This window comes from Pecten maximus, chromosome 7 (genome assembly GCF_902652985.1).
Source record: "Pecten maximus chromosome 7, xPecMax1.1, whole genome shotgun sequence".
Lineage (NCBI taxonomy): Eukaryota > Metazoa > Mollusca > Bivalvia > Pectinida > Pectinidae > Pecten > Pecten maximus.
In genome coordinates this window covers 14278745-14297787 of record NC_047021.1, presented here as the reverse complement: position 1 = coordinate 14297787, position 19043 = coordinate 14278745, and the positions used below count along the sequence as shown (strand labels likewise).

At 34.1% G+C, this 19043-nt stretch overlaps 1 protein-coding gene across 1 annotated transcript in view; it reads right to left on the bottom strand.

Moving 5' to 3' along the window:
* LOC117331694 (UDP-xylose and UDP-N-acetylglucosamine transporter-like) overlaps nucleotides 1-19043 on the bottom strand; it is a 27265-nt gene extending 8222 nt beyond the window's left edge. The window contains exons 1-5 of the mRNA XM_033890531.1: nucleotides 18813-19043; nucleotides 14465-14578; nucleotides 10968-11070; nucleotides 8816-8865; nucleotides 1967-2048 (exon numbers count right to left, since the gene is read on the bottom strand). Coding sequence (XP_033746422.1) covers nucleotides 1967-2048; nucleotides 8816-8865; nucleotides 10968-11070; nucleotides 14465-14578; nucleotides 18813-18889 — 426 coding nt within the window. The 5' untranslated portion in view covers nucleotides 18890-19043. The remainder of the gene's footprint in view (nucleotides 1-1966; nucleotides 2049-8815; nucleotides 8866-10967; nucleotides 11071-14464; nucleotides 14579-18812) is intronic.

Genomic DNA, 19043 nt, shown 5'->3' with positions numbered 1-19043 from the left:
TGATCACCCTACTATTTTCCTCAATAAAATTTGAATTAAGCCCTGAAATGAAAAAAAACCAAACTGAAATTTAAATTGATACTAACTTTGAATCACTGTTAAAGATTTACTAATAATACAAAAGGAGATTGTGTAGAGAAAATAGGTGAACCATAGCTCACCAGTCTTCTCTAGAAGACCAATGAAGTACTATCATATCCCAAAACCTAGCATTGCAGTTAGCCTTGGGGTTCAAGTTCAAAGAGACGAACCAGTCTCTCTGACAACCCGTAGGATTTAATAAAACAAGCTCATGTGCAGAACGAGTTCCAACCAAGGGAGATAACTTCCCCAATTTTCACTACAATTGTCAAAAACAAATTTTGAGTCTCTCCATTACATACATGCCATACCTCCCGGCGTGAGACAAAATCTCCCTTATTTTCAAGTCATTTATTTCCTCCCGGCAGGACAGCCAAAATTCCAGTATTTTGTAATTCCCTCCAGTATTTTTGCCGACGCCATTTTTGTTTACAATTCAGTGTTTTTCTCGCGAGATTTGGCTAAATTTAGCGATCACGTGATCCATCTGTTCACGTGATCACTCAATCAAAATGGTGCCTGTTGGACACGGCTTTCACACGAAGCTCTGGCTAGTGTAATGTTTGCGCTAGAATATCTATCACCATGAAATAAAGGCAAGTCGCTTACAAACAATTTTCCCCCTTAGCTAACAGACTTGAATTATGGTTTGTTTTCTTTTAGGACCATACTTTGATGACGGTAATTGATACAGAGTCTGGTCAGACGCAAAATCACACGTGTTTTTCATTTACCATGTCACGTGTATCGTTGATCAGTGATAGCAAGATGAAATCCGATATTTTCTTTTAGAAAACTCAAAATTAGCACATCTGTTGGTCGTTACAAAGTGGTCAATTATGGTGTTTACAACGACTGTACAGTCCATGACAGAGACAATATACAAAATCTAGAATGATCGTGATAAGATTTACTGCAGCCTCCTAACATTAACATCTTCCGTTCTCATAATTTCATGTATACACTTGCACACTTGGAATATTTTTATATCTAAATGGTCCAACATAAGGTATCCCACAGGACATTTCATGGTGATTTTTACAACTGATGTGTTCCCTCGGAGTGGATCAAGCTTTCTAATTTTAAGAAAATCCAAACTGATAAATGAATAACTTGCTTGTCTTAATCTTTAGCTACATGTAATTATAATATACCCTTTTCAAATGCTGTTATGCAATATGCATAAAGCTGTGAAACTTTTTGTGTTGCATAAAAAAAATCGGAAAAAAAATTCATATCATCAGAATCTGAATGTATACTTATTGCATTTGTTACCTTATACAACTTTTTGTTGTTTGCATATACAATATGATTAATATCTAAAATAAATACAAATATTCTTTATCACTTTCAAAATTAGTTAATTGCTAAAAAATTGAGTAAAAATGTCGATATTTATGTCGCGCACAAATCTCCCTTATTTTAGGCAAAATTCCCTTAAAATAATCATCAATCTCCCTTATTGGTCTCCCAAAAATATGGCATGTATGCCATTATAAAGACCCAAAGAAGAATATGAAAAGTTAAGATAGATATTAATGGTACATTAATTAAAGATTTCCAATACTGTAGTTATTTATTTCCTGGAATTGATTGCTAAACACAAATGTAGAAGGAGTTACCAGATTAAGATTTAAAGCTAAGCCAGACAACAACTTAAGTAAACAGGCAATATTTGTATTTCAGGTTTATAAGTTTAGAAAACTCATGAGACATTAACCATTTTCTATTCTAAATGCTCTGGGATACCCATGCTTTTTTTTTTTAATGTTTAAAAAAGGGTTGTTTTTTTACTTTGTTTTAATATGTTGAGTACATTAGAATATTCATTTGTTTGTGAATTCAAGCACAATATCATCAGTTATTATAAAACCAATTCACTCACTTTTACTTGAGAAGAAGCAATTGTACACTGGATTATACCAAGTGTGATGAGTGCCACAGAGACATACTTTCCTCTGGTGTACCTATAGTAAAATAGAAAAACATCAGACACAAAATGACCGCTATATTTAAAAACAGGGACATAAAAACATCAAAAGAGAGACACGACCTCTGTACTACAAGTAAACAGACATACAAGAGATCTAAATGGACCTCGTTGATCACCATCATATGATCTCTATTGATTCTATAAAAAAGGTCTTTTCTTTTGGAACTCAGCTGCATTGCCATTCATAGCAAAAGTAAATAACTTCTGAGATATATCAATTTCACTGATTCACATATAATACATGTTTTATGTCTTAAATTTAACAACGGGCATCTAAATACAGATTTTGTATATAGAATTTTGAGAATGATCCACAAAGTACTACAAGTATCAGTAGATAGCAAACTACACCAATATTCAAGATGACAACATTTGCTGTTTTATTTTGCCAGACCAATGACACTCCCCCTGGCCCTGGCCTGCCTTAAGGAAGCAGTGGGACATAAACAGACACTCTCTACAGTGAAGTCTATATGACCATCAATATTACCTTTACACAGTGTTATCAACATACATCACATAAAGGTACTTACTGCCTTCCTTTACATCACATAAAGGTACTTACTGCCTTCCTTTACATCACATAAAGGTACTTACTGCCTTCCTTTACATCACATACAGGTACTTACTGCCTTCCTTTATACATCACATAAAAGTACTTACTGCCTTCCTTTATACATCACATAAAGGTACTTACTGCCTTCCTTTACATCACATAAAGGTACTTACTGCCTTCCTTTACATCACATAAAGGTACTTACTGCCTTCCTTTATACATCACATAAAGGTACTTACTGCCTTCCTTTACATCACATAAAGGTACTTACTGTCTTCCTTTACATCACATAAAGGTACTTACTGCCTTTCTTTACATCACATAAAGGTACTTACTGCCTTCCTTTATACATCACATAAAGGTACTTACTGCCTTCCTTTACATCACATAAAGGTACTTACTGCCTTCCTTTACATCACATAAAGGTACTTACTGCCTTCCTTTACATCACATACAGGTACTTACTGCCTTCCTTTATACATCACATAAAGGTACTTACTGCCTTCCTTTACATCACATAAAGGTACTTACTGCCTTCCTTTATACATCACATAAAGGTACTTACTGCCTTCCTTTACATCACATAAAGGTACTTACTGCCTTCCTTTATACATCACATAAAGGTACTTACTGCCTTCCTTTACATCACATAAAGGTACTTACTGCCTTCCTTTACATCACATAAAGGTACTTACTGCCTTCCTTTACATCACATACAGGTACTTACTGCCTTCCTTTACATCACATAAAGGTACTTACTGCCTTCCTTTACATCACATACAGGTACTTACTGCCTTCCTTTACATCACATAAAGGTACTTACTGCCTTCCTTTACATCACATAAAGGTACTTACTGTCTTCCTTTACATCACATAAAGGTACTTACTGCCTTCCTTTATACATCACATAAAGGTACTTACTGCCTTCCTTTACATCACATAAAGGTACTTACTGCCTTCCTTTATACATCACATAAAGGTACTTACTGCCTTCCTTTACATCACATAAAGGTACTTACTGTCTTCCTTTACATCACATAAAGGTACTTACTGCCTTCCTTTACATCACATAAAGGTACTTACTGTCTTCCTTTACATCACATAAAGGTACTTACTGCCTTCCTTTATACATCACATAAAGGTACTTACTGCCTTCCTTTACATCACATACAGGTACTTACTGCTTTCCTTTACATCACATAAAGGTACTTACTGCCTTCCTTTACATCACATAAAGGTACTTACTGTCTTCCTTTACATCACATAAAGGTACTTACTGCCTTCCTTTATACATCACATAAAGGTACTTACTGCCTTCCTTTACATCACATAAAGGTACTTACTGCCTTCCTTTACATCACATAAAGGTACTTACTGCCTTCCTTTATACATCACATAAAGGTACTTACTGCCTTCCTTTACATCACATAAAGGTACTTACTGCCTTCCTTTATACATCACATAAAGGTACTTACTGCCTTCCTTTATACATCACATAAAGGTACTTACTGCCTTCCTTTATACATCACATACAGGTACTTACTGCCTTCCTTTATACATCACATAAAGGTACTTACTGTCTTCCTTTATACATCACATAAAGGTACTTACTGTCTTCCTTTATACATCACATAAAGGTACTTACTGCCTTCCTTTATACATCACATATAGGTAGTTACTGCCTTCCTTTACATCACATAAAGGTACTTACTGCCTTCCTTTATACATCACATAAAGGTACTTACTGCCTTCCTTTACATCACATACAGGTACTTACTGCCTTCCTTTACATCACATAAAGGTACTTACTGCCTTCCTTTACATCACATACAGGTACTTACTGCCTTCCTTTACATCACATACAGGTACTTACTGCCTTCCTTTACATCACATAAAGGTACTTACTGCCTTCCTTTATACATCACATAAAGGTACTTACTGCCTTCCTTTACATCACATAAAGGTACTTACTGCCTTCCTTTATACATCACATATAGGTACTTACTGCCTTCCTTTACATCACATAAAGGTACTTACTGCCTTCCTTTATACATCACATAAAGGTACTTACTGCCTTCCTTTACATCACATAAAGGTACTTACTGCCTTCCTTTACATCACATAAAGGTACTTACTGCCTTCCTTTACATCACATACAGGTACTTACTGCCTTCCTTTACATCACATAAAGGTACTTACTGCCTTCCTTTACATCACATAAAGGTACTTACTGTCTTCCTTTACATCACATAAAGGTACTTACTGCCTTCCTTTATACATCACATAAAGGTACTTACTGCCTTCCTTTACATCACATACAGGTACTTACTGCCTTCCTTTACATCACATAAAGGTACTTACTGCCTTCCTTTACATCACATAAAGGTACTTACTGTCTTCCTTTACATCACATAAAGGTACTTACTGCCTTCCTTTATACATCACATAAAGGTACTTACTGTCTTCCTTTACATCACATAAAGGTACTTACTGCCTTCCTTTATACATCACATAAAGGTACTTACTGCCTTCCTTTACATCACATAAAGGTACTTACTGCCTTCCTTTATACATCACATAAAGGTACTTACTGCCTTCCTTTATACATCACATAAAGGTACTTACTGCCTTCCTTTACATCACATAAAGGTACTTACTGCCTTCCTTTACATCACATACAGGTACTTACTGCCTTCCTTTACATCACATAAAGGTACTTACTGTCTTCCTTTATACATCACATAAAGGTACTTACTGCCTTCCTTTATACATCACATAAAGGTACTTACTGTCTTCCTTTATACATCACATAAAGGTACTTACTGTCTTCCTTTATACATCACATACAGGTACTTACTGCCTTCCTTTACATCACATAAAGGTACTTACTGCCTTCCTTTATACATCACATAAAGGTACTTACTGCCTTCCTTTACATCACATATAGGTACTTACTGCCTTCCTTTACATCACATAAAGGTACTTACTGTCTTCCTTTATACATCACATAAAGGTACTTACTGTCTTCCTTTATACATCACATACAGGTACTTACTGCCTTCCTTTATACATCACATAAAGGTACTTACTGCCTTCCTTTATACATCACATAAAGGTACTTACTGCCTTCCTTTACATCACATACAGGTACTTACTGCCTTCCTTTACATCACATAAAGGTACTTACTGCCTTCCTTTATACATCACATAAAGGTACTTACTGCCTTCCTTTACATCACATAAAGGTACTTACTGTCTTCCTTTATACATCACATAAAGGTACTTACTGCCTTCCTTTACATCACATAAAGGTACTTACTGCCTTCCTTTATACATCACATAAAGGTACTTACTGCCTTCCTTTATACATCACATAAAGGTACTTACTGCCTTCCTTTACATCACATAAAGGTACTTACTGTCTTCCTTTACATCACATACAGGTACTTACTGCTTTCCTTTACATCACATAAAGGTACTTACTGCCTTCCTTTATACATCACATAAAGGTACTTACTGCCTTCCTTTATACATCACATAAAGGTACTTACTGCCTTCCTTTATACATCACATACAGGTACTTACTGCCTTCCTTTATACATCACATATAGGTACTTACTGCCTTCCTTTATACATCACATAAAGGTACTTACTGCCTTCCTTTATATCACATACCGGTACTTACTGCCTTCCTATACATCACATAAAGGTACTTACTGCCTTCCTTTACATCACATAAAGGTACTTACTGCCTTCCTTTATACATCACATAAAGGTACTTACTGCCTTCCTTTACATCACATAAAGGTACTTACTGCCTTTCTTTATACATCACATAAAGGTACTTAATGTCTTCCTTTATACATCACATACAGGTACTTACTGCCTTCCTTTACATCACATAAAGGTACTTACTGCCTTCCTTTACATCACATAAAGGTACTTACTGCTTTCCTTTACATCACATACAGGTACTTACTGTCTTCCTTTACATCACATAAAGGTACTTACTGCCTTCCTTTATACATCACATAAAGGTACTTACTGCCTTCCTTTATACATCACATAAAGGTACTTACTGTCTTCCTTTATACATCACATAAAGGTACTTACTGTCTTCCTTTATACATCACATACAGGTACTTACTGCCTTCCTTTACATCACATAAAGGTACTTACTGCCTTCCTTTATACATCACATAAAGGTACTTACTGCCTTCCTTTACATCACATATAGGTACTTACTGCCTTCCTTTACATCACATAAAGGTACTTACTGTCTTCCTTTATACATCACATAAAGGTACTTACTGTCTTCCTTTATACATCACATACAGGTACTTACTGCCTTCCTTTATACATCACATAAAGGTACTTACTGCCTTCCTTTATACATCACATAAAGGTACTTACTGCCTTCCTTTACATCACATACAGGTACTTACTGCCTTCCTTTACATCACATAAAGGTACTTACTGCCTTCCTTTATACATCACATAAAGGTACTTACTGCCTTCCTTTACATCACATAAAGGTACTTACTGTCTTCCTTTATACATCACATAAAGGTACTTACTGCCTTCCTTTACATCACATAAAGGTACTTACTGCCTTCCTTTATACATCACATAAAGGTACTTACTGCCTTCCTTTATACATCACATAAAGGTACTTACTGCCTTCCTTTACATCACATAAAGGTACTTACTGTCTTCCTTTACATCACATACAGGTACTTACTGCTTTCCTTTACATCACATAAAGGTACTTACTGCCTTCCTTTATACATCACATAAAGGTACTTACTGCCTTCCTTTATACATCACATAAAGGTACTTACTGCCTTCCTTTATACATCACATACAGGTACTTACTGCCTTCCTTTATACATCACATATAGGTACTTACTGCCTTCCTTTATACATCACATAAAGGTACTTACTGCCTTCCTTTATATCACATACCGGTACTTACTGCCTTCCTATACATCACATAAAGGTACTTACTGCCTTCCTTTACATCACATAAAGGTACTTACTGCCTTCCTTTATACATCACATAAAGGTACTTACTGCCTTCCTTTACATCACATAAAGGTACTTACTGCCTTTCTTTATACATCACATAAAGGTACTTAATGTCTTCCTTTATACATCACATACAGGTACTTACTGCCTTCCTTTACATCACATAAAGGTACTTACTGCCTTCCTTTACATCACATAAAGGTACTTACTGCTTTCCTTTACATCACATACAGGTACTTACTGTCTTCCTTTACATCACATAAAGGTACTTACTGCCTTCCTTTATACATCACATAAAGGTACTTACTGCCTTCCTTTACATCACATAAAGGTACTTACTGCTTTCCTTTACATCACATACAGGTACTTACTGTCTTCCTTTACATCACATAAAGGTACTTACTGCCTTCCTTTATACATCACATAAAGGTACTTACTGCCTTCCTTTATACATCACATAAAGGTACTTACTGCCTTCCTTTACATCACATACAGGTACTTACTGCTTTCCTTTACATCACATACAGGTACTTACTGTCTTCCTTTACATCACATAAAGGTACTTACTGCCTTCCTTTATACATCACATAAAGGTACTTACTGCCTTCCTTTACATCACATAAAGGTACTTACTGCTTTCCTTTACATCACATACAGGTACTTACTGCCTTCCTTTACATCACATAAAGGTACTTACTGCCTTCCTTTACATCACATAAAGGTACTTACTGCCTTCCTTTATACATCACATAAAGGTACTTACTGCCTTCCTTTATACATCACATAAAGGTACTTACTGCCTTCCTTTACATCACATAAAGGTACTTACTGCCTTCCTTTACATCACATAAAGGTACTTACTGCCTTCCTTTATACATCACATAAAGGTACTTACTGCCTTCCTTTACATCACATAAAGGTACTTACTGCTTTCCTTTACATCACATAAAGGTACTTACTGTCTTCCTTTATACATCACATAAAGGTACTTACTGCATTCCTTTATACATCACATAAAGGTACTTACTGTCTTCCTTTACATCACATAAAGGTACTTACTGCCTTCCTTTATACATCACATAAAGGTACTTACTGCCTTCCTTTACATCACATAAAGGTACTTACTGCTTTCCTTTACATCACATAAAGGTACTTACTGCTTTCCTTTAAGTATCACTCCCAAAGTTAGTGAGGCCATCAGAGAACCCTACAACAAAAATCAAACTTTAGAACCATTGCTTTGTTTACGTTGACTCATAATCAAAAGAAAATGTTTGAATATTTAATCAAATTTGACCCTGTGACCTTGAATAAGGGTGAAAACTCTTTCATTTTGCAAACTTTGTCAGTTGTCATCTTAGGAACTTACAAGCTAAATATCTTAATGCTATACCTTTTGGTAAATCAAAAGAATTTGTTTGAATATTTTTACAAGTTTGATCCATGTGACATTGAATGTATGTAAAGGTAATATTTTCACACACTTTAACAGACTTTAACCCAGAAACCTATAACCAACAGCCAAACATCATGATTGTATATGTATTTTGGTTTTTGAGAAGAAGTCGTTTAAGGAAGAGGTTGACACCAAACGGATTAAAAATGATAGACAGACAGCTCAAGTTAAATTGCCCTTTGGGCTGGTGAGCTAACAAGTCTGAATCTATGTATATTTTCTGAACATTGTGTAATATCTGAAATATTGTAATATGTAAAATTTGAAGCACATACTGCAAATTAGATGGTGCTCTATATAAATGTTGTTTATTTGAAGTGACATGTGTATACTGTCCTGAAGATCATATGAAGTGTATTATAATGGTATACTTACTGTCCTGAAGATCATATGAAGTGTATTATAATGGTAAACCTACTACCCTGAAGACCATTTGAAGTGACGTATTATAATGGCATACTTACTGCCCTGAAGACCATTTGAAGTGACGTATTATAATGGCATACTTACGGCCCTGAAGACCATTTGAAGTGATGTGAACATTATAATGGCATACTTACGGCCCTGAAGACCATTTGAAGTGATGTGAACATTATAATGGTATACTTACTGCCCTGAAGACCATTTGAAGTGATGTGAACATTATAATGGTATACTTACTGCCCTAAAGACCATTTGAAGTGACGTGAACATTATAATGGTATACCTACTACCCTGAAGACCATTTGAAGTGACGTGTACATTATAATGGTATACTTACTGCCCTGAAGACCATTTGAAGTGACGTATTATAATGGTATACTTACTGCCCTGAAGACCATTTGAAGTGATGTGAACATTATAATGGTATACTTACTGCCCTGAAGATCATTTGAAGTGACGTATTATAATGGCATACTTACTGCCCTGAAGACCATTTGAAGTGATGTGAACATTATAATGGTATACTTACTGCCCTGAAGACCATTTGAAGTGACGTATTATAATGGTATACTTACGGCCCTGAAGACCATTTCAAGTGACGTGTACATTATAATGGTATACTTACTGCCCTGAAGATCATTTGAAGTGACGTGTACATTATAATGGTATACTTACTGCCCTGAAGATCATTTGAAGTGATGTGTACATTATAATGGTATACTTATGGCCCTGAAGATCATTTGAAGTGACGTGTACATTATAATGGTATACCTACAACCCTGAAGATCATTTGAAGTGTATTATAATGGTATACTTACTGCCCTGAAGACCATTTGAAGTGACGTATTATAATGGTATACTTACTGCCCTGAAGACCATTTGAAGTGACGTATTATAATGGTATACTTACGGCCCTGAAGATCATATGAAGTGTATTATAATGGTATACTTACGGCCCTGAAGATCATTTGAAGTGACGTGTACATTATAATGGTATACTTACTACCCTGAAGACCATTTGAAGTGACGTGAACATTATAATGGTATACTTATGGCCCTGAAGATCATTTGAAGTGACGTATTATAATGGTATACTTACGGCCCTGAAGATCATTTGAAGTGACGTGTACATTATAATGGTATACTTACTACCCTGAAGACCATTTGAAGTGACGTGAACATTATAATGGTATACTTACTGGCCTGAAGATCATTTGAAGTGACGTATTATAATGGTATACTTACGGCCCTGAAGATCATATGAAGTGTATTATAATGGTATACTTACGGCCCTGAAGACCATTTGAAGTGACGTGTACATTATAATGGTATACTTACTACCCTGAAGACCATTTGAAGTGACGTATTATAATGGCATACTTATGGCCCTGAAGATCATTTGAAGTGACGTATTATAATGGTATACTTACGGCCCTGAAGATCATTTGAAGAGGCATGGAGATATTGAAGGTGAAGGCATAGTTGTTTAACACTTGAACCACAAAGAAGAAAGAGACCATGTAAATGTATTGCCTGAAAAACAACAATGATAAGATGTAAGTAGAATAATATGTTTATTGGAGAAATACACACTCAGGAATTACAATTACTCAGATAAAAATATTTCTGCCAATATTGACACTTCTTAATTGTCATACATAAAGTTACTACTTCTCTTACAAAGTAATGATGGATTTAACTAAAAATAGCCGGACTTGTGTGTATTTTTATCAAAAGTTACATAATTTATGCTAATACCACCCTCCAAATGTTTGAGTTTTTTAAAATTTCAAATTTAAGTGGATGAATAGTTATTTGCGTTCAGCAGAAACTCAATAATGCTCTGCCTTTATATTTTTCATGTTAATTTCAGTTTTATAAACGATCATTATAAGGATGTACTGATACACTGTACACGCCATAACAATGGTTTGTTTAGTATGTGGTTTTTGTTCCAAATTGGTTGACAAAGCAATGGTCAGTGCCACAATAATCTTGATCAGCAAGTTTGTTTCATCTTTTAATAATGCAGAGTTATCTGCTCTTGTGAGCAGGTATTGAATGTTATGTCATTAGTTTGTGTGAGAAAATTATTTTGTTTTATCACAAATTCATGATGTACTCTCACAAACAAATGAAACTACAACTGATACCAGCTCATCACAAGAGCAGAAAACTCTGCATCAGGAAAAGACGTAATACAGGAAACTAGACTGGATATCTAGTCTCCATCAAGTCATTTGATAATTACTCACATTAATTAAATGACAACACATATGGCTCTTGTATACCAAACTATAATCGAGTTGCACAAATGTTTGTAAACTCACTAATCAGGTATCAAGTTTACAGATAGTTTCTTTCAACGCCATTAATTTTAGTCAAATAGGAAGCCACTTTTAATGAAAGTTGAACTTATGTGACAAAATTATATTGTTCTGTTGGTCACGGTTTGTCGAGAAAACATTTTCTGCCCTGGTGAATAAGAATTTCATCATACAATGCACCATAAGCATGATTGTTAGCACACCTATCATACACAACTATAATACACACCTATCATACACACCTGTCATACACACCTATCATACACACCTGTCATACACACCACACCTATCATACACACCTAACATACACATCTATCATACACACTTATAATACACACCTATAATACACACCTGTCATACACACCTATAATACACACCTGTCATACACACCACACCTGTCATACACACCTAACATACAAACCTATCAAACACACCTATCATATACACCTATAATACACACATGTCATACACACCTGTCATACACACCTATCATACACACCTGTCATACACACCACACCTATTATACACACCTATCACACACACCTGTCATACACACCTATAATACACACCTATCATACACACCTAACATACACATCTATCATACACACCTAACATACACACCTATCATACACACCTATCATACACACCTATAACACACACCTGTCATACACACCTGTCATACACACCTGTCATACACACCTATCATACACACCTGTCATACACACCACACCTATCACACACACCTATCATACACACCACACCTATCATACACACCTATCATACACATCTATCATACACACCTATCATACACACCACACCTATCACACACACCTATCATACACACCACCTATCATACACACCTATAACACACACCTGTCATACACACCTATCATACACACCTATAACACACACCTGTCATACACACCTAACATACACACCTATCACACACACCACCTATCATACACACCTATCATACACACCTAACATACACACCTATCATACACACCTGTCATACACACCTATCATACACACCTAACATACACACCTATCATACACATCTATCATACACACCTATCATACACACCTAACATACAAATCTCTCATACACACAAATGATACAGTATCTAACGCACAGCTGTACAATAAGATTGTACATTTAACAATTTGTTGATAATACTATGGAGGACTTGTGTACTATGACTAAATTGAAACCATATAGTATTATCACTGTTGATCGTCAGTGTTTTTTTCAGGTAATTTTTTCAACAGCCTATGCCTTTTCAATTGGGAAAATAATTGCGGTGTTTGGTGAATTTGGGAAATAGCAAATAATGACAAAATACTTAAATAAGTCAAAACACTTCATTTATTGGCTTTTCTAGTCTGCCTCATGATATGAAGAGTCAGTAGCAAGCATCCTGGGTTATTACTTAGACTACAAAACAAAGGAAGTTTTCTTGTTTTCATCTTGGTGTTTGTCTACAGACTCTCTGAAACGTTTGCCTACATGTTATTTGTGGAAAGCGCAACAGTGATCAGGATTCGAGTTACCTCCCTTATACCGTTTATACGACTAATTGAGGCCAGCTTGCCTATCACGGAAGTAAATTTGTCAGTCTACTGTTCACGTGTATGATGATCAACTATCGTACCAAAATATTCACATATTCTAGGAATGAAATACAATACAGATAACCAGATAGAAATTCAATACAAATTTTTTTTATTTTTTTTAAATTGGGGAAAATGATGTTTCAAAATTGGGAAAATACAACTTTTTTTGGCAAGGGGAAACAGCCTAAAGTCGGCTGTAGATCTAGCCAAAAAAAATCACTGATCGGTAATTAGAAAGTTCATTTAGTAGTTATCAAAAACATTGGTCACATTTGTACCACATAACTGACCTGGTATCCTGTGAATTCATTTGTGTAATATTTTTGCAAATATTTGTACTGCGTGAGCATTTTTCATTGGCTGCTCCAGTTAGAAATTGACTTGGACATTATAATATAGACAATGACATGACGTCATGAATTGTGAATGGCACAACAAAATGGCTGTCTTTGTTTGATTAAGCCCTCCACATGGGAGGTTTCTGAGTTATGTGATAAAAATTATTTTCAATTTGTTTTCATTTCATATGAGATTTTATGAAACTCATCTCGAAGTTTTTATCATAGACTTGCTTCATTAAATTTCACATAAGATGAAAACTTATTTAAGATCCTATATGTATAGAATACAGCATGTTGAAAATAATAATGATGATAATTAGTGATATAAGATAATAATTATTTTTCCATTGATTGTACGCAGAATGCAGCTTTCTGATTGGTTGAGATTTTTTTTCATACCTCTATGAAAAAAAATCCAAAAATGGCGTGAAAAATGACATCAATGCTAAGTGAAATCATAACTAAAATAAAGAATGCACAAATATATTTCTATTGAAATTTGAATAACTATAGCAATACTACCATTTAGCAGAGATAATCTACTCGTTTAGATAACGATATTAGCAATCTGTATCGACTCATGCTGAAAAGAGACTAAGTATATTTGTTGCTAGTTTCGATACTAACCGTTCATTCTATACTTACTGAAGGGGTATAGCTGATTTCTGTGTACCAAACTTTGATGTAAATATAAAACCTTCTAATGCTATGAACAGGAACTGTGAAAATGTGATAATATTTCCACTCCCAGGAAAAGAACTGAAATAAAAACATAACAGAATGAGATATTATACAATGCTTGTATCTTAAAAATAACTTAAATATGAATCTTCTTAAAGTTTGTGTTATAATAGTTACCTTATATTTATGAATTTATCATGACTTCAAAACATATCATATATACATTACTTATACGATACATCATAATATTGTGTGATTTATATAAACTGTATATGCACATGTTACAAATACAAAAAGGAATATAGAAATATAAAAAAATATTTTTGACAGTTACATGTATTTATGGCAAATAGTGAAATGGAAAAATATGCTGTACTAGTATAGCACTACCTAATATAACTGATGATTCATATACTGTATATTGTACAAGAATTACCTCCCTTTTTATATAAAGATATTTTGTCTGCATTCATTACAAGCCTGATATGAATACATAGCGAAATCTCCTTATAAAAAATACAGTATTTAATAACTTAAAAGACTATATCCCAGTTGCTCTTTATGGTGGAATAATTTATTTCTAATTCATTAATAAGTAATTACAAGTCTTTCTGATAATCTTATCACTAATCCACTTCTCAAAAAGAAGGCTTGCAATGAGTAGCATACAAAGTAATTATACATATACATCAAAATTTAAAAAACTCAATCGTAATCATAAAATACCATGTTGTCTCTCAAAATCAACATACCATCCGGCAGATAAACACTATACAATGATACTTATTGTAACTGTTTCATAAAAAACATTTTAGAAAAGCTTTCCGAGTTCTTTAGTTTAATATTACACACAAAAAAGGTGTATAAGCTAACCAGACATAGGTAAGTGTGTGGCACTTGTGCAGACTTATTTTGCTAATTATTCATCAACACCAGTCATTTATTGATATCAACCAGTTGGCATAAATATACCCATCATATAGTCTTTTAGGATTCTGTAATAAGATTTGATGATATTGAATATTTATGCTGGCGTAATGTGGGGAGTGCAAGTGTCATGATCCACCTTAAGGTTCATGACCAGACTAATAATTTGTACAAACACCAGGGTGTTTGCGAGATTAGCTATGATTTTACCTGTGTTTCTTTTGAAAATGGAACACTCTTGTATTCACAAAGGCCTATCAACTCTTCTTAATAAACCAAACTGGTTGGTTCGTTTACAGCGAGAATAAGTAGAAACTTTTAAAGATATCTATCTCAAAACAGATAACAGGTACTAAATTATACTTTTCTATGGATAACCATATGGCATTTACAAAGGTACTCCTATACTTGAATTATAATAATACATTTTAACTTTCAGCATTGCAAACTCACCTTCCCTCTGTAACAACAGACCACTTCAGAGGGGGTAGGTACATGTGTCAATGATTTTTTGGTATCTATAATCAATACTCAGGAAAATTATTGCTAGCAATACCTTTCAGACAAATGGATAAACAACTCGTTTCATTTTTATAATGATGCCAGTTCCAGAAATGGCTCTGGATTTTTTTGAAAGGAAATAAATTTTGCCATTGGATTTGCTAATATTGGGCAATGTATAGGTGAAATACACAGATAGTATGTTCTTTGATTGTAAAAGTGCAAGGTAACCTGGTGTTCATTACCGGTACAGTATACATTTTTAATGGAATCTTACGTAACAATGCCTTTCAATTTCGTTAAATACCAAATGCAGTACCTGCAATGGTTCATTCCCACTCAGCCAACATGTTGTTTTTGCTATATAAACATTACCTGAGTTTACCTGTGGAAAATGTAGGTATAGTCTGTTTCAGTATACGTATACATGGGACTCAAAGGTGACTAACAATAAAAGTGATGAAAATGTTTAAGAATACCTTTAAAAATATACATTCATGTGTACGTATTAATAACAGAATACATATACTGATAATTTATTACTTATATTAATAATGATAGTACACAACACTTCAAAAATGAAATAACAGAAAAATCTTTCATAATTAAAAATGCACCATATACAGGTAACAATAATATACAGTGTACTTTCAATCATTTTTTCCCTTGTTCTTTTTCCCCTTTCAATTAGATATGATTACTATCTTATAATAAGCAACTAATTCTTACAAATGGAATTATTGTTTCAACAAAAATAAAGGTGCATTTTGTTAAAATCACATAAAGAGTTAAACGGCATAAACTTAATGATATGTAGTCAAAACTGTTTACAAGAGTATGTGTATGTAACCAACACAAAAACAACCAATTGTTATTCCCTCAAAATTACAATAAACAGTATACACCTTGGTCCAATCATTTGACCAGATCCATTAGTTATTTTTCTCTGAACACTTACTGTTTCCTGAACATTAACATTCAATTTCATAAAGGGACCTAAGTGTTTATGATATACTTTGAGAAATTGAACTTGTGTATTCTAAACATTATATACAAGCGTAATTTAACATTCAATTTCATAAAGCAACTTGAACTTGCAAGGGTTATGATTATCATATACTCGTGTTAAAGGAAGTGACAATTATATAGACTAGTATTTCTTTGTAATAATAAGATTGAACTATTTATTACGTGAATAATTTCGTATGTGAAGACTGCATATATGAGAACCGCCGATATGATTAATTGACTTTGGTGATATTGTGAACTTTATCCGTGCTTTCTAGGATTATACTGATTTGTGCTTTATTATTCAATCAGTTTCACTATCATACATGATTTGTTTTACTTGAACTATTAAAATGTGATTTAAAGTGTTTTGTTTTTAATCGTTTTCTCTTAAGTACATTATATATACCTGTTATATATTACAATGAAACAGGTAACGTTGACTTAAACGTATTGATAATGTGACCTTTCAATGTAAAGGTTAAAATTGAACAAACATATTTTCTGTTTTATTTATAAAACATAATAATTATGATAAAGTGTGAAATTTTTAACAATGAAAGATATAGAAAAATGAATTATTTTCAGTAATGTATGAAAATTTGAGTTATTTTATTTTAATTTTTTTAATATAATAAAAGTATTTGTGATACATATACATTTAGTATACATTATCTACAAACTGATAACAGCATGTAGCACAGGTAATACAGGTAACACAGGTAACCTGAGAATCAAGTACTTCTCCAAAACAGGCTATAACTTACCTGTAATTAGTGCCTATTGTTCTCTATTGTTTCCTACCCCCAATGTTAAAATAGGATATGTTGGCTGATTGGGCGCAGCCCTTGTAAGATTAAGTGGTTACAATGTATTTTTTTTGCTGATGTTGCCAGTAGACAATATGGTTGATTAATATTCCTCATAATATAGTACATATGTCGGTTAATCGGTTTCCGTATTTAATTATAATAAGTCAATTACGTTTTGTAATTTTATTATAATTCATTTTGTATTCATATATATATATACATATATAAATACATGTATATTAATTTATGTACTGATGGGTCATAGACCTAAAGTCAATAAATGAATTGAATTGAATTGAGTGGGAAGACACCCCTGTACCTCACCAGCAAAACTTGTTTCAAAGCCAGTATGGTGTCTGACTGTCTGCGCTCAAGCATGATGGTGTTTCAATAGGATTCACTGAGAGCATTGTCTCAGTAGCCCCAAAGGGGCATGTCTCAGTCTGTGACATTAACATTTTCAAGCACTAGTCCGGACAAGCAAAATGCAGTGTTTATTACAACAAATATATTGAGATTCAAGGATTTTCCACTAGTCCGAACCAAAAAGTACTAGTCATGGGCATAGGACTGGTGGCTAACGTCGCAGACTGATGTCTAGTCTGATATTAAAAAAATAGCCAGAAATACCTATATATTAAGACAAGTGAAGCATCCTATCGTTGAAATTCTGACCTATTTCTTTCAAACTTATTTTTTCCGTACAAAATCTCCACCTACCTAGCTACATAATCCTTATATATATATATATAGGATTTTCTGGGTTTTTTTTTTTTCATATAAGACTAGACATGCCCCTGTGGTAGCCCTGGGCATATACGACCAAGCGTGATTACCGTAGTCGCTTCGTAAGAAGCCCTGGGTTTACAGGTAAAATAAATCTGAAAGGTGATTTTGTGTCAGAGGAGTGGCCATGAACCTTGAATTAAATAGAAAGTTATAATTAGCTAGATAGGTATTATGTCAGCAATTTGGCAGTGGTACCGCTTCTACTGACTTTAATACACTGACAATTAAGGGAAAGTATAACGCATAAATAAAACCCCAAAGTTTGTCTTTCCTACCTTACGAGATATTCTAGAAAAACAACGTTACTGCAGCAGCCGGCGAAAACCAACACTATCGCCACATATGGCTGCATGTCTGAATAGGAACTTCTGAAGTACACTATCAACGTCACGTATATCTTATCTAACAGGATATGGTATTCAGATATTCAGGTGCCGTATTGTCTAGTGTGACATGTTATTCTTGAGGTAGGATTGATGCTCGAGAAGGACAATCAGCTGAAGGAG